At 48.3% G+C, this 26,017-nt stretch overlaps 1 protein-coding gene across 8 annotated transcripts in view; it reads right to left on the bottom strand.

The window, feature by feature from the left end:
• Positions 1–16,703, bottom strand: part of POU6F1 (POU class 6 homeobox 1) — a 29,125-nt gene extending 12,422 nt beyond the window's left edge. Inside the window, exons 1-5 of one of the 8 annotated variants that reach the window (XM_058433745.1) lie at positions 16,242–16,703; positions 8,731–9,519; positions 7,159–7,256; positions 5,150–5,244; positions 2,399–2,594 (exon numbers count right to left, since the gene is read on the bottom strand). In XM_058433745.1, coding sequence (XP_058289728.1) covers positions 2,399–2,594; positions 5,150–5,197 — 244 coding nt within the window. In that variant the 5' untranslated portion in view covers positions 5,198–5,244; positions 7,159–7,256; positions 8,731–9,519; positions 16,242–16,703. The other 7 variants (XM_058433747.1, XM_032144399.1, XM_058433750.1 and 4 more) reach the window with 7 other exon arrangements.
• Between the last annotated feature and the right edge of the window lie 9,314 nt (positions 16,704–26,017).

The following is a 26,017-nucleotide window of genomic DNA, read 5'->3' as shown; positions in this document are numbered from 1 at the left end:
ATAGAAAGACTAAACGAACTCACAGAAACATCAACAATGTACCTGTTTCTCTACAGCACCACTCAATAGTTTTTTGTTTTTTGTTTTGTTTTTTTTTTCTGAGACAAGGTCTCACTTTATCACCCAGGCTGGAGTGCAGTGGCGCAATCTCGCCTCACTGTAACCTCCACTTCCAGGCTCAAGTGATCCTCCCACATCAGCCTCCAGAGTAGCTGGAACTACAGGCATGTACCACCACACCTGGCTAATTTTTGTATTTTTTTGTAGAGACAGAGTTTTGCCATGTTGCCCAGGCTGGTCTCGAACTCCTGAGCTCAAGCAATCCGCATGCCTCAGCTTCCCAAAGTGCTGGGATTACAGTCGTGAGCCACCACGCCTGGCCACCAATATAGATTTTATCATTGCTTATTTATTTTCTGGCTTAACAGTCATCTCATATCTTAAAGTCAATTACTTTTCTTCTCATTGATAGCAAGATTTTATATTTTTCCATGAAATGACTTCCTCCTATGTTAATAATTAATTTCCCTCCAAAGAGATTTATCTTATTTTATTTTATTATTTTAATTTGAGACGGAGTCTCGCTCTGTTGCCCAGGCTGGAGTGTAATTGCGTGATCTCTGCTCACTGCAACCTCTGCCTCCCAGGTTCAAGCGATTCTCCTGCCCCAGCCTCCTGAGTAGCCAGGATTACAGGCGTGTGCCACCATGCCCGGCTAATTTTTTTATTTCTTTTTTAGTAAAGACGGGGTTTTGCCATGTTGGCCAGGCTGGTTTCGAACTCCTGACCTCAGGTGATCCGCCCGTCTAGGCCTCCCAAAGTGCTGGGATTATAGGCGTGAGCCACTGCACCTGGCCTTAAAGGGAATTTTAGTAGACTATCACACACAAAATTTTTTTAAAGGATCAATACAAAAACATTCAAAGCAGCACTGTTTATGAAAATGAAAACCCAGACAATTTGACAATGGCCAAAACCAGAAGCAGGTGTGTGACTCTATGTCAATAAAAGACATAGGTACATGAAATTACGTGGTGGTGTCATACTACTTAGTCTACCCTCAGTGGCCACAACAATAAAAATATGTATGTGTGACAAAGACTGGATGGTAATTTAGAGTGACACAAACCAATAGATTCTGTTTGCATCCTGGAAAAGTTTCCTGTTACTTAGTTTTGTTTTAAAAACAGGAAACCCTTCTTAATACTGCACACCTAGAAAGTTTCCATCACGCTAAGCTGGCAGCTTAGGTGGTGCCATCAAAATACCTCCCTTACCTGCTTGATGGTGACTAAAATTCCTTTATAGAGCAGGAGCCTTTTGTGAAAGGCTTAGACACACAAACCCCTGGAAGAAGATGCACACTACACAAACACTCATGAAAATCATTGATTTAGGATCCACTTCTGAGAGCGAATTTGGATAAGGAGCAGAATTAAGGCACCAGAGGAAATGAGATATGAAGATGGATAAACGGGTGAAAAGCAAAGTGAGGGCATGGTGAATAAACCTGAGAAACCTCCCCTGTTTTCTGAAAAGGGGCTCCACTGCACAATGGCTATGCTGAATGGAAGGAGTGGCAGAGATGTAGGGTCCTTGTCTTCCCTGCCTGGTCTCCAGGGCACTGCCCCGTGGGAACGGATGATGACCCATCCTGGCCTCAACATGGAAGCAGAGCATTTCTAGGCTAGGGAAAAATGGTCATGTCTCTTGTCATTCCTTTATCCAAAAAGGAAAGAAAATGACTGAGGTTACTAGGGTTCCAAAGAATTTACATGCTGATGTGAAGGTAGGGCAAGTCACGTGTGGCCATGCAGTATTCTTGTTAAGGAGCTGTTGCTTTTCTGAAGTTTGCGTGTTCTCATGTGCTCTCTTCTTGCCTCCTCTTCCTGGCCCACCCCCACCAGTCCAGATCTCCAGTCAAGGGAAGGGGGAATGTACAGCAGAAGTCAAGGGGAAATGAATTGGGGTGTTTTGGGGAAACTGAAAAAGGAGGCCCAAGGCTTCCTGCAAAAGCAGATGACTACTCTGCAAGGTGTTCATGAGGAAGACTGATGAGAGGGTGCCCCAAGGCCGGGGAGCAGTGCCTGATCTCCCACAGCTCAGCGGGTTCAACTCCCAGGTTCAACCCCCTAAGCGAAGCGCTACCAGTCTCTTCCCACCTCGCCCTGATCCATCCTAGTTTAGGCCTGGAAGTGACGCAGACTAGAACTAAAGCTCCAGAAACGAGTGTAGAGTAGCCCTAGCAGCCGACCAGAGGCACAGGCTGTCCAGTGGGCAGGCAGACAAGACCCTAAAACCACCTGAGCCCCAGGGATTCATGCTGGCTCCCCAGGGACCACAGGAAGGACTCGGCACTCAGGTGGCGCAGTACCAGGTGGGGGTGATGGCCTCATACCAGTTGCCTCTGCAGAGGAGCCCAGGTTGTCTGGCCCAGCTTCACCAGCAGCTTGACTGGCTTCAGCAGGGTCTCCGTGCTGGGAGCCCTCGGCGGCCACACGCTCCAGTCCTTTGCTCTCTTCCTCAGCAGGGAGCTGGGCATCCACTCCGACTTCCAGCACTCGGATGGTCTCATGACCTGACATCACGATGACCTGCAAGCAGAGGATGGGGGCACTGTTGGGATAGGGGCCAGTATAGCCGCAGGGTCCAAAGCTCTGGGTATGGTTTGGGGAGAGAGGGGAGGGCACTTCTGGATGCAGACCTCCTGTCCAGAGGGCTGTGTGCTCTGTGAGAATTCCAGAGCCTGGAGCAGGTTGCAGCTCCCTGATTCCAGGGAAGGAGCTGCTGGAAGAAAGCGGGCCCTGGTGACAGGGAGAAGGGCCTGACGCAAGCTAGAAAAATGTCCCCCAGAGCCAAACCATCTGGGAGCTAATTCCTCTTTGCTGCATCTCTTGAACTCAGTGCAGGGAGTGGCGGATGGCCTATCCTACAACTTGCACGGATGTCCTCTTGGCACCTAGGATCTTCCAACGTGGGTATGAGGGCTCCTAACATGGTATCCACAGCTTAAGTCGGGCCAGGAATCAAATCCCTCTTCACTTCCCTTGAAACCATCTGAAAGCTCCCCAAACATAAAGGGATGGAAAATGAATGCTCCACAATGCTAAGTAACTTCTATCGCCCCTGATTCCTTTATTTCCAAAACTCTGGAGTAAAGGCTCAGGATTTCCCTGCAAGCTAAATTCCTGAAACAAGGGTCAAGAATCCTGAAGATGCATCCTCTCCCTCTCTGCCTGGCACCGCTCCTGGACTGCAGCTTTTCTTTTTTTTTTTTTTTTTGAGACCGTCTTGCTCTGTCACCCAGGCTGGAGTGCAGTGGTGCGATCTCAGCTCACTGCCAGCTCCACCCCCCAGGTTCACGCCATTCTCCTGCCTCAGCCTCCCGAGTAGCTGGGACTACAGGCGCCTGCCACCACGCTTGGCTAATTTTTTTGTATTTTTAGTAGAGACGGGGTTTCTTTTTTTTTTTTTTTTTTTTTTTTTTTTTTGAGACGGAGTCTTGCTCTGTCGCCCAGGCTGGAGTGCAGTGGCGCGATCTCGGCTCACTGCAAGCTCCACCTCCCGGGTTCACGCCATTCTCCTGCCTCAGCCTCTCCGAGTAGCTGGGCCTACAGGCGCCCACCACCACGCCCGGCTAATTTTTTGTATTTTTAGTAGAGACGGGGTTTCACCGTGGTCTCGATCTCCTGACCTCGTGATCCGCCCACCTCGGCCTCCCAAAGTGCTGGGATTACAGGTGTGAGCCACCGCGCCCGGCCTGACTGCAGCTTTTTATCCTGTGGGCCTGTGGCTCCAGTCCTGCCACCTGCTGTGGGCATGCTCAGACCTCAAGGGCAATCTCCATGCATGAGAGATGCAGGCGGACCCTGAGCCTCCCCAGAACACTGTCTCCCTCCCCTGCCCAGATGCCACACACTAGCTCTTCATCACCAGCACGGAAACCCTGCCAATTGGGCCATTCAAGAATCAGAGACAAAGTCTGTAAATTAAACAGCTTTGTGTCGGGCCTCTCTGCATTTGGCCTGTGCCTGAAATCACTCACACAACACACTCTTTAAGCCTGAAAGTGGATCCAGTCAGAGGCTGTGCTGGAAAAAGTGACGATGTGACCCATCAGCAGAATATGAGATTAGCGAAATACATCCCCAAAGCAGCTCTTGTGCTGCCTCCAGCTTGCCCTATGAGGGGCTTCACTCCAATTACATTTTCAGAGAAATTCATCTTTTCTTTTTTTGGAGACGGAGTCTCGCCCTGTCACCCAGGCTGGAGTTCAGTGGCGCGATCTCGGCTCACTGCAAGCTCCACCTCCTGGGCTCAAGCAATTCTCCTGCCTCAGCCACCCAAGTAGCTGGGATTACAGATACCCACCACCACGCCTGGCTAATTTTTGTATTTTTTGTAGAAACGGGGTTCCACCATGTTGGCCAGGCTGGTCTCGAACTCCTAACCTCAGGTGATCCACCCGCCTCGGCCTCCCAAAGTGCTGGGATTATAGGCGTGAGCCACCGCGCCTGGCCTTTTTTTCTCCTTTTAAAAGGAGGCCGAGGTGGGCGGATCACGAGGTCAGGAGATCGAGACCATCCTGGCTAACATGGTGAAACCCCATCTTTACTAAAAATACAAAAAATAAGCAGGGCGTGGTGGCGGGCGCCTGTAGTCCCAGCTACTCGGGAGGCTGAGGCAGGAGAATGGTGTGAACCCGGGAGGTGGAGCTTGCAGTGAGCCAAGATTGCGCCACTGCACTCCAGCCTCGGCGACAGAGCGAGACTCCGTCTCAAAACAAACAAACAAACAAACAAACAAAAAATGATATAAGTAATAGTAATTTGCAAAAAAAAAAAATTAGAAAATATGTGTAAGCAAGAAGAAAAACTAAGGAGTAAATTACCTGATGTTCAAACCTTTCCCTGTGTAAACCTAAACATATTATGTACACTTTGATTTTACATCTTAAAGTCACAGCTTAACTCCCCAAACCCAGGCCCTGAGAAATCCTAAATGGCAAGTACCTCTGGACAGGTGAAGTGACGGCGAACCCTGGTAAGAAACAGAGAGTGACGGGCCCTGTGGAGTCCTCCTTTGTTGCCCACACCCCTCACTCCATCACCCTTACCCACCCCCCCTTCCCACCCCAGAAGATACCTACCTGCTCATTGACAGTCAGAGATGTCTCTGACCCGGCTCCAGGATCCATGGTCACTTGTCAGGGTCGGGTGGGGGCCGGCCCACACCTAGCACTTCCTGGGTAAGATGGGATTGGAAAGGCAAAGGGTGATATGACACAGTAATACAATTTGTATACCATCTAGAAAAGTCAGAAGAGAATCACAGGAAGACAGAGAAGTTAGGTTCTCCCAAGTATCTGCAGAGGTAAAACAAAAAACAAAAAACAAAAAAAAAACCAGGATTCTTTTTTTTTTGAGACAGTTTTACTCTGTCGCCCAGGCTGGAGTGCAGTGGCACAATCTGTGCTCACTGCAGTCTCTGCCTCCCGGGTTAAACCAATTCTCCTGCCTCAGCCACTCGAGTAGCTGGGATTACAGGCATGTGCCACCACGCCAGGCTAATTTTTGTATTTTTAGTAGAGACAGGGTTTCACCACGTTGGCCAGGCTGGTCTTGAATTCCTGACCTCACGTGATCCACCCGCCTCGGCCTCCTAAAGTGCTGGGATAACAGGCGTGAGCCACTGCACCTGGCCAAAAAGCAAGATTCTGTTGCATTTCCTAGGAGAATCTACACTCAGAAGAACCAGGAACACCTGGGCTTAGGGTGAGGCGCGTAAAGAAAGGGCAAGACATCTGTCCCTGGGGCTTCTCCAGTCCAGTGGGAGAGCACACCCAGCAGAACCCAATGGGAATCTGACCCTGACCCTCAGAACCTTAGACTTAGGTAAGGAGCAAGGGAGAAATTTGGGCAGACTTCCTGGAATAGATTGTAAAAACATAAATTAAAGTGCTCTCCAACTTTAATATGCATGATCATCACCTGGAGCACTTAGTAAAAATGTTAGTATTTATATCAATTAAAGTACAGAGTAGAGTGAGACTTAGTCTCAACAAATAAATAAATAAAGTACAGAGTAATAATTTAAAAATAAAAATGTAAATGCAGACCCTTAGACCTTTTCACCCAACTACTCTCAGAGAGTCTGATTCAGTGGGTGAACATCACAGAATGAGCTCTCAGGTGACTCTGTGACAGTGGCCCAAAGACCACAGTGGCCTGTAACAGAGGAGGTGGGACATCCCAGATGGTGGAACAGCCTGCCCTGTGCAGTGAGGAGTGGGCAAAACCCTCATGTGAGGACAGGTTGTCTGGCTAGAGCCACAAACCACAGTCATAAGAAATAAAGAAAATAGGTTGGGCGCAGAGGCTCACGCCTGTAATCCCAGAACTTTGGGAGGCTGAGGCAGGAGGATCACCTGAGTCCAGGAGTTCGAGACCAGCCTGGGCAACATAGTGAGGCCCTGTCTGTACCAAAAAAAGAAATTAGCTGGGCATGGTGGCGCATGCCTATAGTCCCAGCTACTCAGGAGGCTGAGGTGGGAAGATCGCTTGAGCCTGGGAGGCGGAGGTTGCAGTGAGCAGTGATTGGTGCACTCCAGCCTGGGTTACAGAACCAGACCCTGTCTCAAAAGAGAGAGAGAGAGAGAGAGAGAGAATGAGGCAAATAGCTTTAGACACTTTTAAAGGAAAAAAAGCAATTGACATTTATTTTGAGTGCATATTGTATGCTAGACATTTTATATAACACAATTGCTTGCTGTATTACTCATGCCAACACTGGGGGCGTGGGGAACGGGAGGCATTATTATCCGCATGTTACAGATGGTGAAACAAAGCCCAGAGGGGTGTTCTGGATTCACCTTTCCTTTCTGCTATGGTCTGAATGTGTCCTTCCCCCCAAATTCATGTGTTGAAATGCTAATCCCCAAGGTGATAGTATTAAGAGATAGGGCCTCTGGAAGGTAATTAGGAATGGGATTGGTGCCTGTATAAAAAAGACCCAAGGCTCATGCCTGTAATCCCAGGACTTAGGGAGGCCAAGGCAGGTGGACTGCTTGAGCCCAGGAATTCAAGACTAGCCTGGACAACATGGTGAAACCCCGTCTCTACAAAAAGTACAAAGGTAGCTGAGCGTAGTGGTACATACCTGTAGTCCCAGCTACTCAGGAGATTGAGGCAGGAGGATCACTTGAGCCCAGGAGGTTGAGGCTGTGGTGAGCTGTGATCTCGCCACTGCACTCCAGCCTGGGCAACAGAGACAGACCCTAGTGTGACAGAGATACTTTCACCCTTTCGACTATGTGAGGACACAGCAAGAAGGCTCCGCCAATGAGGAAGTGGGTCCTCACCAGACAATACCACCTTGATCTTGGACTTCCCACCTTCAGTACTATGAGAAATAAATTTCTGTTGTTCGTAAGCTACCCAGTTTATGGTATTTTGTTACAGCAGCCCAAACAGACTAAGATAAATTCACATCCCATACAATTAACCATTTTAGCCACTTTAAAGTGCACCGTACAGTGGAATCTGGTGGGTTCACACTTGTGCCACCATCACCACTGTCTAGTCCCAGAACATTTTCATCAACCCAAAAGGAAACTCCATATCCACTAGTAGTCATTCACCTTCCACTGCCACCACCCAAGCCCTGGCAACTACTGATGTGCTTTCTCTATGGGGTTCCCTATTCTGGATATTTCCTGTAAATGGAATGATAGAATATGTGGCTTTCTGTGTCTAGCTTCTTCTACTTAGCATGTTTCCAAGGTTCATCCACATTGTAGCATGTGTCAGAACTTCATTCTTTTTCATGGCTGACAGTATTCTATTGTATGGATATACTACATTTTGTTTATCCATTCATTAGTTGGTGGATATTTGGGTTGTTCTACCTTTTGGCTATTGTGAATAGTGTATTATGACTATTAGGTATAATTTTTTTTGAACACCTGTTTCCAATTCTTTGGGTATATACCTAGGAATGGAATTGCTGGATCATCCCTGGGGTTTTAGCATCGTCATTGCTTGGCACAATGTTCCCTGATCAACCAGGTAAGGAGAACCATGAGGTTCTTTCCCTCCTTTTCCTTCCTTAACCCCTCTAGAGTGAGATTCAAGAAGAGGGCAAGCAATTCCAGGTACCTAACAATTTGAAAAAAGAGGAAATGAGCCTTCCCCTTCCAGGTAGGATGAGGGGGTGCAAGAGGGGCAGAGGAATTTGCCGAAAGAACTGGTGAGCATCTACCTACCTCACTGGGGCTCTAGCCTCCTTCTTAGGTGATGTCTCCCCTCAGATTTTTTTTTTGTTTTGAGACAGGGTCTTGCTCTGTTGCCCAGGCTGGAATGCAGTGGCATGACCATGGCTCACTGCAGCCTCAAACTCCCAGGCTCAAGTGATCCTTCCACCTTAACCACGAGAGTAGCTGGGACTACCCATGGCCAGCTAATTTTTTTGTTGTTGTTGTTAAGATATGAGGTCTCACTATGTTGCCAGGGCTAGTCTTAAACTCCTGTCTCCCCAGATTTTGTACATGGTAGTCTTCCATGAGTTTTTCAGAGAACTTGGCAATTTACCATCACTTCTGGGTAGGAATTGGGATAAGCTATGAAAGTTGTTACATATAGAAGCCATTTGCAAAGAAAATAAGAGGAAGAGACAAAACTGAAATGAAAGCTGCGCAAGGTGAATCTGGGCGCATTATAGCTTGATACATACATTTCATGGGGAGAAGAATGTTCCAACTCCAAAGGTCATTAGGCGTAAGGCAGCAGGAGCCAATCTTTGTAGGACAACAGGGCATCTGCTTGAGAGGAGCGTTAAGTCTGCTCATACTCTTGTTGTGGCCTCTGCCTCCTTGCTGCCAACTATGGCCACTCACAGGGAGTGGCTGAGCAGGGGCAAGTGTCCACTTTGTGACTGTGTTATTAGGAGGATTCAAGTAGTGATAAGGCTTGGGTGATTCTGATATCCCTTTCACCCTTAAAATTTGATGAGCTATGAGGACCTGGGTCCTCAGTGTCTGGTCCTTTCAGTCAAAGGCAAAGTCAGTCCTGAGACATAGCCTCTAGCCACACCTAAGCCCACTCCAACCCACCAACCAGATTTCATTCAGCCCACCAGAAATCCAGGCAGAGCAGAGTCCAAGACCTCCTTTGTCCCAGATCTCAGACTCCCTTGTCTGTCTCTGTCTTACCTTTAGATGGCTCCTATTACACATGTATGTGATATCAATGTCTCTCTGACAAGTAGACACTCAGCATTTTGACTCTGAGCTGTGCCCTGTGTGTTCCCCTTGCTCGGTATCTGTGCAGACTTTCCTCCGGACCTGCTGCCATCTCCTTGTCAGGAACTTTCCAAATTTTTTTCAAGCCTCAGGCTGTGGCTTGGTTCCAGTGACTAGACAGCCATCTTCAGTTTGCTTTTTGACCATTTCCCCAATGACTGCATAAATAGCACATCTGGATGGCCTCCTTTAAGCCCATGATGCTGTGCAGTGCCCACAGCCTGAAGGCCAGGGAGGAGAGACAATCAGCTGTCTGTTTCAAGAGAAGGCGCTCCTGTCCCCATCCCAGCAGTAGAATCCCAATACATACACAGATCACAGCAGAGCTGCTCTGGTTAAAGCTGAGGAGAGAGCCAGAGCCCAGCAAGGGCCCTCTCCTTTGCCTTCTTTCCCCAGTGAGTTGAGTTTGAAAAACACCTGGATCAGGGCTGCCAAGGCACTCTGGTTGGCTAGAAAATGGCTCACTTATCCCTTGCTTTCCTTGCTAACATCTAAAAACGCAGGCAGGGCTGGGCACAGTGGCTCATGCCTATAATCTCAATACTTTGGGAGGCTGAAGGGGGAGGATCGCTTGAGCTCAGGAGTTTGATACCTTCCTGGGCAATGCAGGGAGACTCTATCTCTACAAAAAATAAAAAAAATAAACTAGCCAGGTGTAGTGGTACGCGCCCATGGTTCCAGCTACTTGGGAAGCTGAGGTAGGAGGATTGCTTGAGCCCTAGAGTTCAAGGCTGCAGTGAGTCGTGATCATGCCGCTACACTCCAGCCTGCACTCCCTGACAGAGCAAGACCTTGTCCCTAATAAATAAATAAATATAAAAACAGAAACCCAAGCAGCCTCAGGAGTAGAAGGAACAGCAAGTGCTAAGGCATTTGCCTACCACCTGAGAATCCAACGAGGTCCAGGGCCATGCAGGATTTTAAGCAGGGGAAAATGAGCTAGAGGACCTGGTTCTGCCTGTCATTCTCCTCTGGAACTGCTCTGGGTTTAGTGCAACATTCCAAGATACCCAGGAGGAGAACTGGGATATCCCAAACAAATCAGAACTCCCTAGAATAGTCTGAGATCCTATTAGAAGAAATCCTGAAATGCCTTGCCCTTCGTTTTTTTTTTTTTGTTTGTTTTTTGTTTTGTTTTGTTTGTTTGTCTGTTTGAGATGGGGTCTGGCTCTGTTGCCCAGGCTGGAGTCCAGTGGCACAATCTCGGCTCACTGCAACCTCCGCCTCCCTGGTTCAGGCGATTCTTCTGCCTCAGCCTCCTGAGTAGCTGGGACTACAGGTGCACGCCACCATGCCCAGCTAATTTTTGTATTTTTAGTAGAGACGGGGGTTCACCATATTGGCCAGGCTGATCTCGAACTCCTGACCTCATGATCCGCCCATCTTGGCCTCCCAAAGTGCTGGGATTACAGGCATGAGCCACTGCGCCCAGCCAACCCTTCGTTGTTTCAACAACGTTTCAGTGGCTACTATGTGCTAGGCACTGGGAATTCAATGGGGAAAAACACATTTCCCACCTTTGTCAAGAAATCTATAGTCCAGGCCAGGCGCGGTGGCTCACGCTTGTAATCCCAGCACTTTGGGAGGCCGAGGCGGGCAGATTACGAGGTCAGGAGATCGAGACCACAGTGAAACCCCGTCTCTACTAAAAATACAAAAAATTAGCCGGGCGTGGTGGCGGGTGCCTGTAGTCCCAGCTACTCGGAGAGGCTGAGGCAGGAGAATGGCGTGAACCCGGGAGGCGGAGCTTGCAGTGAGCCGAGACTGCGCCACTGCACTCCAGCCTGGGTGACAGAGCAAGACTCCGTCTCAAAAAAAAAAAAAAAAAAAAAGAAATCTATAGTCCAGGCTGGGCGCAGTGGCTCACGCCTGTAATCCCAGCACTTTGGGAGGCTGAGGCGAGTAGATCACCTGAGGTTGGGAGTTGGAGACCAGCCTGATCAACATGGAGAAACCCCATCTCTACTAAAAATACAAAATTAGCCTGGGGTGGTGGCACATGCCTGTAATCCCAGCTACTCGGGAGGCTGAGGCAGGAGAATCACTTGAACAACCAGGAGGCAGAGGTGAGCTGAGATCGCGCCATTGCACTCCAGCCTGGGCAACAAGAGTGAAACTCCGTCTCAAAAAAAAAAAAAGAAAGAAAGCTATAGTCCAATATGGGAGTCAAGGAAATAAGAAGGTAACTACAATACAGTATGCTTAAGTTTCATGGTGGGTGAATAGAAAGCAGTAAAGAATCTACAAGAGGGATACCTAACACCTAATGACCTAATGCAGTTTTTTGGTTTTTTTTTTCGAGATGGAGTCTCGCTCTGTCACCCACGTTGGAGTGCAGCAGTGGGATCTCGGCTTACTGCAACCTCTGCCTCCCAGGTTCAAGCAATTCTCCTGCCTCGGCCTCCTGAGTATCTGGGACTACAGGTGCGCATCACCACACCAGGCTGATTTTTGTATTTTTAGTAGAGACGGGTTTCACCATGTTGCTCAGGTTAGTCAGGAACTCCTGACCTCAGGTGATTCACCTGCCTTGGCCTCCCAAAGTGCTAGGATTACGGCGTGAGCCACCGCGCCCGGCCTCTAATGCAGTTTTATATGGTGCTTGTTCCCAGGGAGGCCTGTATTTCAGACATGAAATTTTATGTAAAAGAATCTTATCCTGTGTAGGAAAATGGAACTTGTATGGGAATCAGACTTTTAAACTCAGATCCATTTCTGGTTTTTTTTTTTTTTTTTCAGACACAGAGTCTTTCCATGTTGCCTAAGCTGGTTTCCAGCTCCTGGGCTCAAATTATCTTCCCACCTCAGCCTCCCAAAGTGCTGGTATTACTGGCATGAGCCACCATACCTGGCCCATTTCTACGGTTTTTTTTTTTTTTTTGAGACGAGGACTTGTTCTTGTTGCCCAGGCTGGAGTGCAGTGGCATGATCTTGGCTCACTGCAACCTCCGCCTCCCAGGTTCAAACGATTCTCCTGCCTCAGCCTCCCAAGTAGCTGGGACTACAGGCGCCCACCACCATGCTCAGCTAATTTTTGTATTTTTAGTAGAGACGGGGTTTCCCCATATTGGCCAGGCTGGTCTCAACCTCCTGACTTTGTGATCTGCCCGCCTTGGGTTCCCAAAGTTCTGGGATTACAGGCATGAGCCACCGCATCCGGCCTAATTTCCTTATCTTTAAAATGGTGACTAGGCCAGGCGCGATGGCTCACCCCTGTCATCCCAGCACTTTGGGAGGCCAAGGCAGGAGGATCACCTGAGGTCAGGAGTTCAAGACCAGCCTGGCCAACATGGGGAAACCCCATCTCTACTAAGAATACAAAACTCAGCCAGGTGTGGTGGCGGGTGCCTGTAATCTCAGTTACTTGGGTAGCTAAGGCAGGAGAATCGCTTGAACCGGGAGGCGGAGGTTGCAGTGAGCCAAGATCATGCCACTGCACTCCTGTCTGGGAGCCACAGTGAGACTCTAAATAATAATAATAAAATAATAAATAAATAAATAAATAAATAAAATGGTGATTAAATAGGCAAGCCCTATGGGATTGTTATGATGATGATATAAGATCATGTAAATGAAATGCTTAGCATGACTCTTACCACAATCATCTTCATTTTTATCTATATGTACATAGAGGTAGAGAGAGGTCAGGTGACTTGACCAAGGGCACAGGAGAGTTGGTGGCAGATTCAAACTTCAAGGCTCTGTCCACCTGCCCCGGACCCCATCCTCCTGACACCACACAGAGCCTCCTCTCAGGAAATGGGGGGAAGGCTGATGGGGACTGCTGTGGCCCCCAAGGCTCAGGACACACTGGAAAATAGAGGATCTCAATTCTGCTCCACACCGACGCCTGCCCCCACACCCTGAACCATAAGCAGAGGTAACAGTCTTGCCAAGCTGTTGGTAGGCCAGCTAGGCACACACAAGCCAGAGAAAGGAAAAAGAATGATGAGGTGACCAAAAAAATAGGAGAGTAGAGTCAAGCGTAGTGGCTCACACCTGTAATTCCAGCACTTTGGGAGGCTGAGGCGGGTGGATCACTTGAGGTCAGGAGTTGGAGGGCAGCCTGGCCAACATGGTGCAACCCCATCTCTACTGAAACGTAACAAACCCAAACAAACAAACCAATAAAAAATTAGCTGGGTGTGGTGGTGCAGGCCTGTAGTCCCAGCTACTTGGGAGGCTGAGGCCAGAGAATCGCTTGAGCCCAAGAAGTTGAGACTGCAGTGAGCCGAGATTGTGCCACTGCACTCCATCCTGGGTGACAGCAGAGTGAGAACCTGTCTCAAAAAAGAAAAAAAAAAAAAAAAAAGAAAGAAAGAAATGTGAAAAATGAAAAGTAGATATGTTCCTAATAGACCGTAAGCTCCAGGAAGGCGGGGATCATGTCTGCTTATCCTCATATCCCTGGTGCCTAAGATAAGATCTGGTATATAACTAGGTTCATGAATATGGGCTGAAAACAATTGAAGATACGTGGTCATGTCATAGCCACATCACTTAGCCTCATTATTTCCTACCTTTTCCCTCAAAACACACACCCTATTTCAAATGTTTTGCCTCCATTTCCAGTACTGGGGCTACTTAAAAATGATTTCAAAGACGTAGTACAGACCGGCTGTGGTGGTTCACCTCTGTAATCCTAGCACTTTGGGAGGCCGAGGCGCGCGGATTACTTGAGGTCAGAAGTTCAAGACCAGCTTGGCCAACATGGTGAAACCCCATCTCTACTGAAAATACAAAAATTAGCCAGGCATGGTGGTGTGCGCCTATAGTTCCAGCTAGTTGGGAGGCCGAGGTGGGAGAATTGCCTGAACCCGGGAGGTGGAGGTTGCAGTGAGACCAAGATCGCGCCACTGCACTCCAGACTGAGCGACAGAGTGAAACCCTGTCTCAAAAAAAAAGATTTCAAAGGTGTAGTATTCGGTTCTGAAGAACCCAGACCACACTGGCCCCTTCCTAAAGCGCCTCATTTCTCATTCCAAGCCTTCCTCCCTTGGCCAGTTTCTCCTGCAACCCACTCTCTCTTCTGCCTCATGAACCCTCATTCTGACACAGGGGGGTCAAAGGCAGGTTTAAAGGCAGAAGACCCAGCTTGAGTACTGCTTCTACTATAGGTAATCCCTATAAGCCTCAGTTCCCTTATCCAAAATGGAACCAAATTATAGTAACCACCTCATGGGTTATTGTGAGGATTAAATTGATAACATTTATGGAAGGCACTTAAAACAGGGCCTAGCATGAAGCAAACACTATATATGTGTTTGTTATTATCATTGCTATTATTTTGAACTAAAGTAAAGCATGCATATAAAAATGTTTTAAATTATAAAGCATTTTAAAAATGTAAAAGATGGCCAGGCACGGTGGCTCACGCCTGTAATCCCAGAGCTTTGGGAGGCCGAGATGGGTGGATCGCCTGAGCTAAGGAGTTCGAGACCAGCCTGGGCAACACGGTGAAACCCCATCTCTACTAAGATATGAAAAAATCAGCTAGACTCTGTCTCAAAAAAAAGAACATGTAAAAGATTACTCTGATAATTTTATGGTGAGTAAATCTTGGGGACGAGAATATGAGCTTATCCCAAGTTCCTTCGAAATGCAGAGAAACCTTACAGGAGCAAATTTTTTTCTGAGTCACTTTTCTTAACTGCCAGGTAGTACTTCCAGGAACAAAACAGAAGAAATGGCTACATACACACACACTGACACACAATCACTCTATGGTATTACCTTGGTAGTTTTAATGTTTAGCATCTACTTGTCCACCCCCAGAATAAAAACTCCATGCTAGAAGTTTTGTCCGAATTGTTCAGAGCATGGCACCCAGTGGGTATTTTTGTTGAACTAATGAAGAAATGAAGTTCTACAGCAGATAAGCGGGGTACCAGGTCACAGAAGCATCACTTTGCGGACCAGGACTTGAATGAAAATGGAATATATGGAATTATTTCTCAGAAGGCCTCTGCCAGTCAATGGTGGCTGCCTTAGATTGCCAAATAAGGGGCATGGGATACATGTATATGAACAATTGAAGACCAGTCCTCTACTTTTGGAACACGGAATTGGGGAAGGACAGATGAGGTTAAAAATCTCTGCAAAGAGCCTCTTTTCTTTGGCCCAGGAATGCTTCCTGAACTCTTCTGATTTCCCCCTGCCCAGCAGCAGAGGCTATTCTGTGAAGGTTTTAGGCTTCCAGTCGGGCTGAGTGGGGTATTCTGCCGCGAAAGTGGAGGTTAGAGGGTATGCTGGGAGCTCCCTTGGCCTTGCCAGGTGAGCCTGCCCAGGGAGCCTGCATCGGGCCCATTATTATGACTATTTATTAATAATAATATCGTTATTAAATATTTATGAAGTGCTCATGCTCTGCTAGAAGGTGGCCCTCCCATCACTGACCCACCCTTCCAGCAACGCCTGGGTCCCTACCCCCGGGTCCCATCGGTCGTCCCGGAGTTGGTTCATTCGGGAGAACCGTGACAGGTCGCCCTGGCCGCCCCAGCGGGCCCTAACCGCCGGGAACCCAGGCGTCCGTGTCCTCCAGAGGGGCAAGGATCCGCTCCTGGTCGCCACTGCTTCTGTGTGCAGAGCGTCCCCTGTGGTCCGTACCCCACAAGGGCTCCGGGGGCAGAAACGGGGAGGGGCCAGGTCGGGGTTCCCCACCGGGTCCACCTGGCGGCCGCCCCCTCCGCTTCAGGTCCGGAGCGGCCCGCGGGCGGGCGAGGGCGCGGCCCCCCGGGTGTCCAGCCCCAGACGGGCAACGGCGCGCTGTCCCGCTCCCGCAGCTCCCCGCCGCCCCGGCCCCGCGGCTTTTTTTTCTCTTTATCATAAATATATAAATTATGCTAATTACGGGCATTGCATATTAACCAAACCCGAAACCTCCCCTGCCCGGCCCCCTCCCCCTCCGTGCAAACCCCTCCCCGCCCCGGACCCCGCTACTTACCGGAGCCCGAGCCCGAGCCGCCTTCGCCGCGGGTGCCTGGCGGCCACCGATTAGAGATTCATCTCACAGCCCGGGCCAGGGGGCCGGGGCCGGGGCCACGGCGGCCGCCGCCCGCAGACAAAGAAGCCAGTGCGGCTTGGCTGGGCTCCGCTCGGCCCGGGAGCTGGTCGGGACCCGCCGCCGCCCCCAGGCCCCCGGCCTGGGCTGGGCAGAGCCGAAGGGGGCTCCGCGGGCTACGCCGGGCGGAGGGGGGACGGCCGGGAAGCGGGAAGGGGAAGCCGGGTGGGGGGGGGGCGGTCAGGTATGTATTTTTCTTCGTTCCCCCCTTCCACGACCCCCCCCTTTTCCCTCCCCCCCTTTTTTCCCTCCTTCTGCTACTTGGATTTTTTTAGCTGCTGCGTCATGAGCATAATTTATGCAAAGAGCTTTGCCGCATGCTGCACCGCCCGCGCCAGCCGCCGGGGGCGGTCAGGGAAGGGAGGGGAGCCGGGGAGCCGGGGGCGGGGGTGGGGGTGGGGAGGGGACCCTCGGGCCCTGGCCAAGCGGGAGGCCCCGAAGGCTCTCTCCCGGGACAGGGATGGACGGTCGGTGGGTCTGGTTACTCAGCCCCTCCGAGGTGCCGCGGAGGTGGTTTCATTTCGGAAGGTGCCAGAGTAGGAGCCGGAGTCCGGACTGGGGACCCTCCATGCCACATGGCCTTCAGCCCAGGGTTGGGGCGGTGACTCCCGGCCACCGCCTTTCCTCTAGGTAGTCAACTGTCCTCAGTGTTGAAAGTCAAGTTTATGTCTATCCCTCCCGCCCTAGAAAGGCGGAGGAACTCAGACATCGCTCAGCCAACAACGTGGAGACCTCTGAACTGCTGTGTCCCAAAGCAGCGAAGGGTCCCAGGTCCCTCACCCGGTGGCGGCCGTGGGCTGTGTTGTCTAAAAGCAGATTTCCGGCCTTCTTGTCCAAGTAGACAAGGAAATGTGAACAGAAAGACAAAGTTCAGTGGAATGGTGAAAAATCTCTAGCAGCTTCTTAAGGTAGAGAGGGGACCAGAAAAGGCATGGATGTGGGCGGCTGAGGGAAAGCAGATGGGAGAAATGGTGGACAAATGAAAAAGTTGGAAGACCAAAGTGGAAGCGTGGGAATGAAGAGCGAAGAATTGGGAAGGAAGGAGGCTCTGTAAATCCAGTGAATGTGGATCCCAATACTGAGGCCACCTGCTGTCACCCTAGGCTGTCCCCCCTCCCACCCTCCCCCGATATTTGGTGGTCTGATGATAGCTAGATGGGTTAGAGGCAGTGTGAGAACGCAATTGGAGGCCTCAGTCCTCCCGGGGACTGCTCCGTAAGGCCTCCTGGTGGAAGGGCATTGAATGGCCCGGCCTCCTCGTTAACCTGGCCAGTGGACCAGGCTGTATCAGCCTGCTGTTTCCATCTGGAAGTGAGCAGGTACTGCTGGCGGCGGATTTATGAGTAACCAATGTATTAGGAGTCAGAATACTTAGGTTTTAGTCCCAACTCTTCCACTAGCCGTCCAGGCAAGTAATTTAACTTCTTCATTACTTATAAAACAAGGATAATATTTATACTGACATTTATAATGACTACTTCATAGGATTAAGTTTGTGAGCCTGTATGTGAAAAAACTGAAAGCCGCAAGCTCTATACAACTGTAAGGTGTCATTCCTTGTACAATAGTTTGAACTCGTTTTAATGGCCCTGTGAAACTCTACTGCGTGGCTTGGTATTACAGTTCTTGGGGTTTTTGTTTGGCCGGTAGTCCCTGTGGTTTCTCTCCCTGGACTGTGAATTCTTTGAGAGCACTGGTTGTGACTTACTCATGTTTGTATTTCCCACTACTCTTTATGTGAAGAAGGGGCTCAGTATTGCTGCTGAAATTTGTCACATGAAGGTTGAAACTTTTCATTTATGTTACTTGGTTTGGTGCTACACATAGATCAAAGGCTTTGGATAGCATGGATATCAGCGACAGTTTGAAGAAAGAAATATGGATGTGATCAGAGGAGTTCAGGAAGACATACATAAAAATGTTAATCATGGTTTTCTTTATGTTGTATACACTTCTGCATTGCTTAAATATTTGATGAGCATATATTACTTTTTGTTTCTTTGTTTATTGGGGCATAACATGTACACAGTATGTGTATACCTTGATAAATTTTTACATGTTTATACATATACGTGTATATATGTATATGTGTGTATATACATATATACACGTATAGATATGTGTATACATATATACATGTCTATATATACATGTCTATACACATACACACGTATAGATATCCATGTAATCCCCACCCAAAACAAGATATAGAGCCTTTCCAAGACCTGAGGATTCCCTTATGTTCCTTCACAGTCCATAAATTCCCAAAGTAACCATTATTCTGATTTCTGTCACCATAGATTGATTACTTGAGCTGATTCTTGAACTTCGCACAAATGGAATCAGACAGTATGCAGTCTTTTGTGTTTGGCTTCTGTCACTCAACAAATTTTTTTTTTTTTGAGATGGAGTCTTGCTCTGTCGCCCAGGCTGGAGTGCAGTGGTGTGATCTCAGCTCACTGCAGCCTCCACCTCCCGGGTTTGAGTGATTCTCCTGCCTCAGCCTCCTGCATAGCTGGGATTACAAGCATGCGCCACCATGCCCGGCTAATTTTTGTATTTTTAGTAGAGGTGGGGTTTCACCATGTTGGTCAGGCTGGTCTTGAACTCCTGACCTCGTGATCCGCCCGTCTCGGCCTCCTAAAGTGCTGGGATTACAGGCCTGAGCCACCACGCTCCCAGCTAATTTTTTATACTTTTGGTAGACACAGGGTTTCACCATGTTGGCCAGGCTGGTCTCGAATTCCTGACCTCAGGCGATCCACCCGCCTCAGCCTCCCAAAGTGCTGGGATTACAGGCGTCGGCCACCACACCTGGCCTCAATATATGTTTTTGAGATTCATCCATGTTGTTGAATGTAGAAGTATTTTTTTATTGCTGTGTAGTATTCCATTGCATAGTAATACCACAATTTATCCATTCCATTATTGATGGGCATTTGCTTATTGTTTGGGCCTCTTAGGAATAAAACTGCTATGAGCATTCTTGTACAAGTATTTTGGTGAACATATGCACTTATTTCTTGGGGGTAAATACTGAGGAGTAGAATAGCTAGGTTTGGGGTATATCTTTAGCTTTTGTCCATACTGCTAAATAGTTTTCTATAGCGTTTGAACCAATTTATATCTTTATCAGCAATGTATGAGAGAGTTCTAATTGTTCTACATCCTCACCAGTATGTGGTATTGGTAGTCTTCTTGCAATGAAAATTTATTACTTTTTGGCTGGGCGCTGTGGCTCACGCCTATAATCCCAGCACTTTGGGAGGCTGAGGCAGGTGGATCGCCTGAGGTCAGGAATTCGAGACCAGCCTGGCCAACATGGTGAAACCCCGTCTCTACTAAAAATATAAAAACTAGCCGGGCGTGGTGGTGGGCGCCTGTAATCCCAGCTACTCGGGAGGCTGAGGCAGGAGAATTGCTTGAACCCAGGAGACGGAGGTTACAATGAGCCGACAGGGTGCCACTGCACTCCAGCCTCAGTGACAGAGTGAGACTCCATCTCAAAAACAAAAAGCAAAAAACAAAACAAAGTATATTACTTAAAAAATTTTTTTTTTCTTTTTTTGGCTGGGCATGCCAAAGACCACACCTGGCTTTTTTTGTTGTTGTTGTTGAGACAGAGTCTCACTCTTTAGCCCAGGATGGAGTGCAGTGGCGCGATCTCCACTCACTGCAACCTCTGCCTCCTGGGTTCAAGCGATTCTCCTGCCTCAGCCTCCCAAGTAGCTGGGATTACAGGCATGTGCCACGTGCCCAGCTAATTTTTGTATTTTTAGTAGAGACGGGGTTTCTCGATGTTGGCCAGGCTGATGTCAAACTTCTGACATCAGGTGATCCGCCTGCCTCCACCTCCCAAAGTGCTAGGATTACAGGTGTGAGCCGCCATGCCTGGCCTAATATTTTATTGTTTTTATTTTAAAATTTTACTCTTTTTTTTTTTTTTTTGAGACAGAGTCTTGCTCTGTCAGCCAGGCTGGAGTGCAGTGGTGAGACCTTGGCTCACTGCAACCTCCACTTCCTGGGTTCAAGCGATTCTCCTGTCTCAGCCTCTCGAGCAGCTGGGATTACAGACATGCACCACGACTCCCGGCTAATTTTTGTATTTTTAGTAGAGATGAGGTTTCACCATGTTGGCCAGGCTGGTTTTGAACTCCTGACCTCAGGTGATCCACCTGCTTCGGCCTCCCAAAGTGCTGGGATTACAGGCGCGAGCCACTGCACCCGACCTGTAGTATTTTGTTATAGCAGCGCAAACAGACTAAGACCCAGCCATACTGATCCACTTTCGGTTTCTTAAACTTCGAGCTCTTTCCTGCCTTCATCGCGTCTGCCTATGCTGTTCCTTCTGCCTCCTCCTTGGCCCATCTTTCAGGCCTTGCCTTATATACGGCTTCCTTCCTCAGAGACATTTTCCCTGCACTTCAGTGTTATTTTGTCTTGTATCACCTTCCTGTTTTCTTAATCACCATACGTGCCGATATATGTTTATTTTCTATTTAATATGTTTACCAAGTAGACTATAAATTCCAAGGCAACAGTCCGTTTTGTTTTTGACTGGACATTTAGCACCAAGCCCAGTATCTGGCACACAGTAGATAATAATTATTTATTGAATAAATGAAGGCTCGGAAGGTTGGGGAAATGTGAGTGAAGGAGAAAACGAAAACGTGCTGGGCTGAGAATCCTGTTGAAAAGTTTCATTTAGCTGGGCGCGGTGGCTCAAGCTTGTAATCCCAGCACTTTGGGAGGCCGAGTCAGGCGGATCACGAGGTCAGGAGTTCGAGACCAGCATGGCCAACATAGTGAAACCCTGTCTTCACTTTTTTCTTTGTTTGTTGAGACGGAGTCTTGCTCTGTCGCCCAGGCTGGAGTGCAGTGGCGCGATCTCGGCTCACTGCAAGCTCCGCCTCCCGGGTTCACGCCATTCTCCTGCCTCAGCCTCTCCGAGTAGCTGGGACTACAGGCGCCTGCCACCACGCCCGGCTAATTTTTTTGTATTTTTAGTAGAGATGGGGTTTCACTGTGCAATATTACTTTTTAAATTACATTATTGTTCCAGTAACTTCACTTGGTAATTTATAGGCCATTCCCCAATCCCTTTCTTTCCCTTGCCTTTTCTTTCTTTCCTTTCTCTCTTTCTTTTCCAGACAGGGTCTTGCATTGTTGTCCAGGCTGGAGTGCAGGGGTGTGATCATGGCTTACTGCAGCCTCAACCTCCTGGGCTCAAGTGATCCTCCCACCTCAACCTCGAGTAGGTGAGACCACAGACACATGCCACCATGCCCTGTTAATTTTTTAATTTTTCGGTAGAGATAGGGTCTCCCTATGTTGCCCAGGCTGGACTTGAATGCCAGAACTCAAGTGATCCTCCCGCTTCAGCCTCCCAAAGTTCTGGGGTTACAGTTGTGAGCTACCACACCTAGTCCTCACTCTGTTTCTTGAGAATATATATTATTTACCCACCGGACGAATGACAGGGCCATATATTTTCTCTTTCACCTGATCTCCAAGCACCCAGCATATAAGGGATGCTCTGTTCACAGTAAGACTCTTCCTGGGCACTGTACCTAGAAAGGTTCTGAAATCTTAACAGATAATCCCTGGGGTCCCCTCTTCCCTGGCATAATAACTGAGCCAGTTCCAGGTCTTCAGAAACTTGTCATAGGGCAACCAGGTGTTACCAGAATCCATGCATATTGTCCCAAACACCTTCCTTACTTCCATAGTCAATCTTGTGCCTTCCTCTCTCTAACCAACAGATAAAAGGCACCCACTCCTGTTGCTAAGGCAATAAAGCTAGGGCATTCAGCAGGGGACTCAGGTTGGTCAGCAGAAAAAAAAATCTCTCAGCTGTAAGAGAGGAAAGGGAGCAATGCATTTCTAAGGGCGAGTTTTCATAAAACAACAAAGCAGATGTCAGTCTTGGCTGGTCATGTTGAAGGCATGTGAAGAGATCGGGCCATGGAGGAGAAGATCCCTGACACTGTTAACAATGCAAGGATATCTTAAGGTGAGAAGCCAGAGTTTTTGACAACTTATATGTGACAAGGAGTATGCTTATGTATGCTCCATTTTTTATAGACCTCCACCTCTTGCCCTGAAATGCGTCTATTTTATTCTATTTACTTTAATTTTAGCAATGATGTGAAACTGTATTGCTGGGCTGCTGTCACTGTCTCTGACAGATCACCCTACCACCTCAAAGGGTAAATATGGGGGTTTTTTTCATAATTTTTGTACAGTAACAACGTGAGGAACATTTTAGCTCATAAATTATTTACTAAACCTCACAGGCATAATAGGCCATGTGCATATTCATCAGGCTATCATCCATTATTCATAAGAAGTTCACTTCAACTGTTAGAAGAAAATGAGGTTGTTGATTGAAATGCTGAAGAAATGTGGGCTTTTGTACTCCCCCCCTTCCCTCTCTCATCTGAGCAAGTCTGGAAGTTTCCATCAAAAAATGATATTACAGGAAAAAAATGTTATTCCTGACAAGTGAATATGTAGATAGAGGGAAAGCAAGCATGAAGTAGGAAATAAATGGGCAGAATCAACCACTATTCATTTAATTCAAATAATGTCCCCTGACCCCAGCTTCCACAGAGTCTGTGCCCAAGGGGACCCCTTTCTTGCAATAAAAGATCAGCTTCTGCAAATCTGGTAGAGTTATTGCATATATATATATATAGATATATATATATATATAAAATTTTTTTTTTGAGACATAGTTTCACTCTTGTCATCCAGGCTGGAGTGCAGTGGCACAACCTCGGGTCACTGCAACCTCCACCTCCCAGGTTTAAGCGATTCTCCTGCCTCAGCCTCCCAAGCAGCTGGAATTATAGGCGTCAGGCGTCTGCCACCACGCCCGGTTAATTTTTGTATTTTTAGTTGAGATGGGCTTTTGCCATGTTGGCCAGGCTGGTCTCAAATTGCTGACCTCAGGTGATCCGCCCACTTTGGCCTCCCCAAGTGCTGGGATTATAGGCGTGAGCCACCGCGCCCAGTCAGTTATTGCTTATATTAACTAAGATACAGGTTGCATTCTATGGCTTAAGAAGTATTTATTCTTACCTTCTTATTTGACCCTCACACCAAGTCTGTGAGGAATAATTTTCCTTTTTCTTTTTTTTGACAGGGTCTTCTTACTCTGTCACCCAGGCTGGAATGCAGTGGCACAGTCATGGCTCACTGCATCCTCTGCCTCCCAAGTTCGAGCGATCCCCCTGCCTCAGCCTCCTGAGTAGCTGGAACTTCAGGCACACACCACCACGCCTGGCTAATTTTTATTTTTTTGTAGAGACATGGTCTCCCTAAGTTGCCAGGCTGGTCTCAAACTCCTGGGCTCAAGCTATCTGCCTGCCTTGGCCTCCCAAAGTGTTGGGATTCCACTGCGCCTGTGGAATAATTTTCAAGATGAGAAAATAGCCTCAGAAAACTGAGAAAGATGAGCAAACTGAAACTCACAAGTTAAGTGACTTGTCCAATGCCGATAAGCTTATGAGAAACAGAACTAGGACTGGAACCTAAACTTCCTTCCACATCCCATGTTTTGTTTATTTATTTTTGTAGAGACAGAGTATTGCTATATTGTCTGGTCACAGTGTAGGCTCGTCTCAAACTCCTGGCCTCAAGCAATCCTCCCTGCCTCAGCCTCCCAAAGTGCTGGGATTACAGGTGTGAGTCACCATGCCTGGTCCACATCCCGTATTTTTTTTTTTTTTTTGAGACAGACTTTCGTTCTTGTCACCCAGGCTGGAATGCAATGGTACAATTTACGCTCACTGCAACCTCCACCTCCTGGGCTCAAGTGATTCTCCTGCCTCAGCCTCCCGAGTAGCTGAGATTATAGGCATGAGCCACCATACTCGGCTAATTTTGTATTTTTAGTAGAGATGGGATTTTACCATGTTGCCCAGGCTGGTCTCGAACTCCTGACCTCAGGTGGGTGATGTGCCCACCTCAGCCTCCCAAAGTGCTAGAATTACAGGCGTGAGCCACCGTGCCAGGCCCACATCCCGTATTCTTAATATTCTGTCTTACTAAGTCCTCTGGATGGTAAAACCCACCATTTCCAAGATAACAGGTATTTCATTCTGTTCTCTGAACCACTGATTTATTTTCCTTTTTTAATATCTTTATTATTTCTGTGGAATACAAAAGCAATATACGCTTGAAAGCACTAAACAATACAAATTTCTGTAGAATAGAGAATAACAAACGTCCCAGCTATTGACAGGCAGCATATGGACTGCCGTGCAGGCTCCCGAGTAGCTGGGATTATAGGAACGCGCCACCACACCCGGCTAATTTTTTCTGTTTTTAGTAGAGACGGGGTTTCGCCATGTTTGTTTTGAGACAGGGTCTTGCTCTGTCACCTGGGCTGGAGTGCAGTGGCATGACTGCGGCTCACTGCAGCCTTGACCTCTTAGGCTCAAGCGACCCTCTTGCCTCAGCCTCTCGAGTAGCTGGGACCACAGGTGCCCACCACCATGCCCAGCTAAACTTTGGTTTTAACTTTCCCTATCATCTAAGTGAAAAGCTGCCAAGAAGTTTAACCTTTATTAGGGAGTGTCCGGTCTACCCTGGCTCCCTGTCCTCAGGTCTGCTTCCCTCACTAGGAACATCTTCAACCCTCCATTCCTTCCTGGGAAGCCCCAGGCGCTGCCTCTCTCTGGTCCCTCAGCTGTCCCCAGAAACACATTTCCCCAAATCTGACCCATTCAGTCCATATTCAGTCTAGACTCTGGATTTAAGGCTAGAGGGGTGAGAGTGAGTCCGTGACCGTGTATGTGTGTATGTGCGTGGGGCCCGCTGCAACAGGGAGAAGGTGGCACAGCAGCCTTGTGTGAATGAGCTTTGGCATATAGTCCCTCCAAGTAGGAGTGTCTTGGGGAGGCTGGTATCCCCTCCAGTCCGACTAAGACACAGATGAAGCTCTGCTCTTCTGAGTGCCCTGGGTAACCTTTGGTCTCAAACTACTGGCCTCAAGCAATCCTCCTGCCCCAGCCTCCTAAAATGTTGACATTACAGATATGAGCCACTGTGCTTGGCCTTTTTTTTTTTTTTTTTTTTACTTTTTTTAATGTTTAATTTTTTTAGAGTCAGGGTTTCACTTGTCACCCAGGCTGGAGTGCAGTCATGCGATTATAGCTCATTGCAGCCTTGCACTCCTGAGTTCATGCAATCCTTACCTCAGCCACCCTAGTAGCTGGGACTACAGGCCTGTGCCACCATGCTTGGCTAACTGTTTTACATTTATTATGCAGAGCAGTGTTAGTGACTCTCCTACAAGGCTTGCCAGGAATAAGAAATGAGGGTGCTTTTTTTCTTTTTTTTTGAGATGTATTCTCACTCTGTTGCACAGTCTGGAGTGCACTGGCATGGCATGATCTCTGCTCACTGCAACCTCCGCCTCCCAGGTTCAAGTGATTCTCATGCCTCAGCCTCCCAGATAGCTGGGATTACAGGTGCATGGCACCACACCCGGCTACTTTTTGTATTTTTGGTAGAGGCGGGGTTTCACCATGTTGGCCAGGCTGGTCTCAAACTCCTGATCTCAAGTGATCTGCCCGCCTCAGCCTCCCAAAGTGCTGGGATTACAGGTGTGAGCCACTGTGCCCGGGCCTAAGCCATATATCTTATAATAG

Source organism: Hylobates moloch, unplaced genomic scaffold (assembly GCF_009828535.3).
Source record: "Hylobates moloch isolate HMO894 unplaced genomic scaffold, HMol_V3 SCAFFOLD_22, whole genome shotgun sequence".
NCBI classification, from domain to species: domain Eukaryota; kingdom Metazoa; phylum Chordata; class Mammalia; order Primates; family Hylobatidae; genus Hylobates; species Hylobates moloch.
This window is presented reverse-complemented; position numbering and strand designations above follow the sequence as displayed.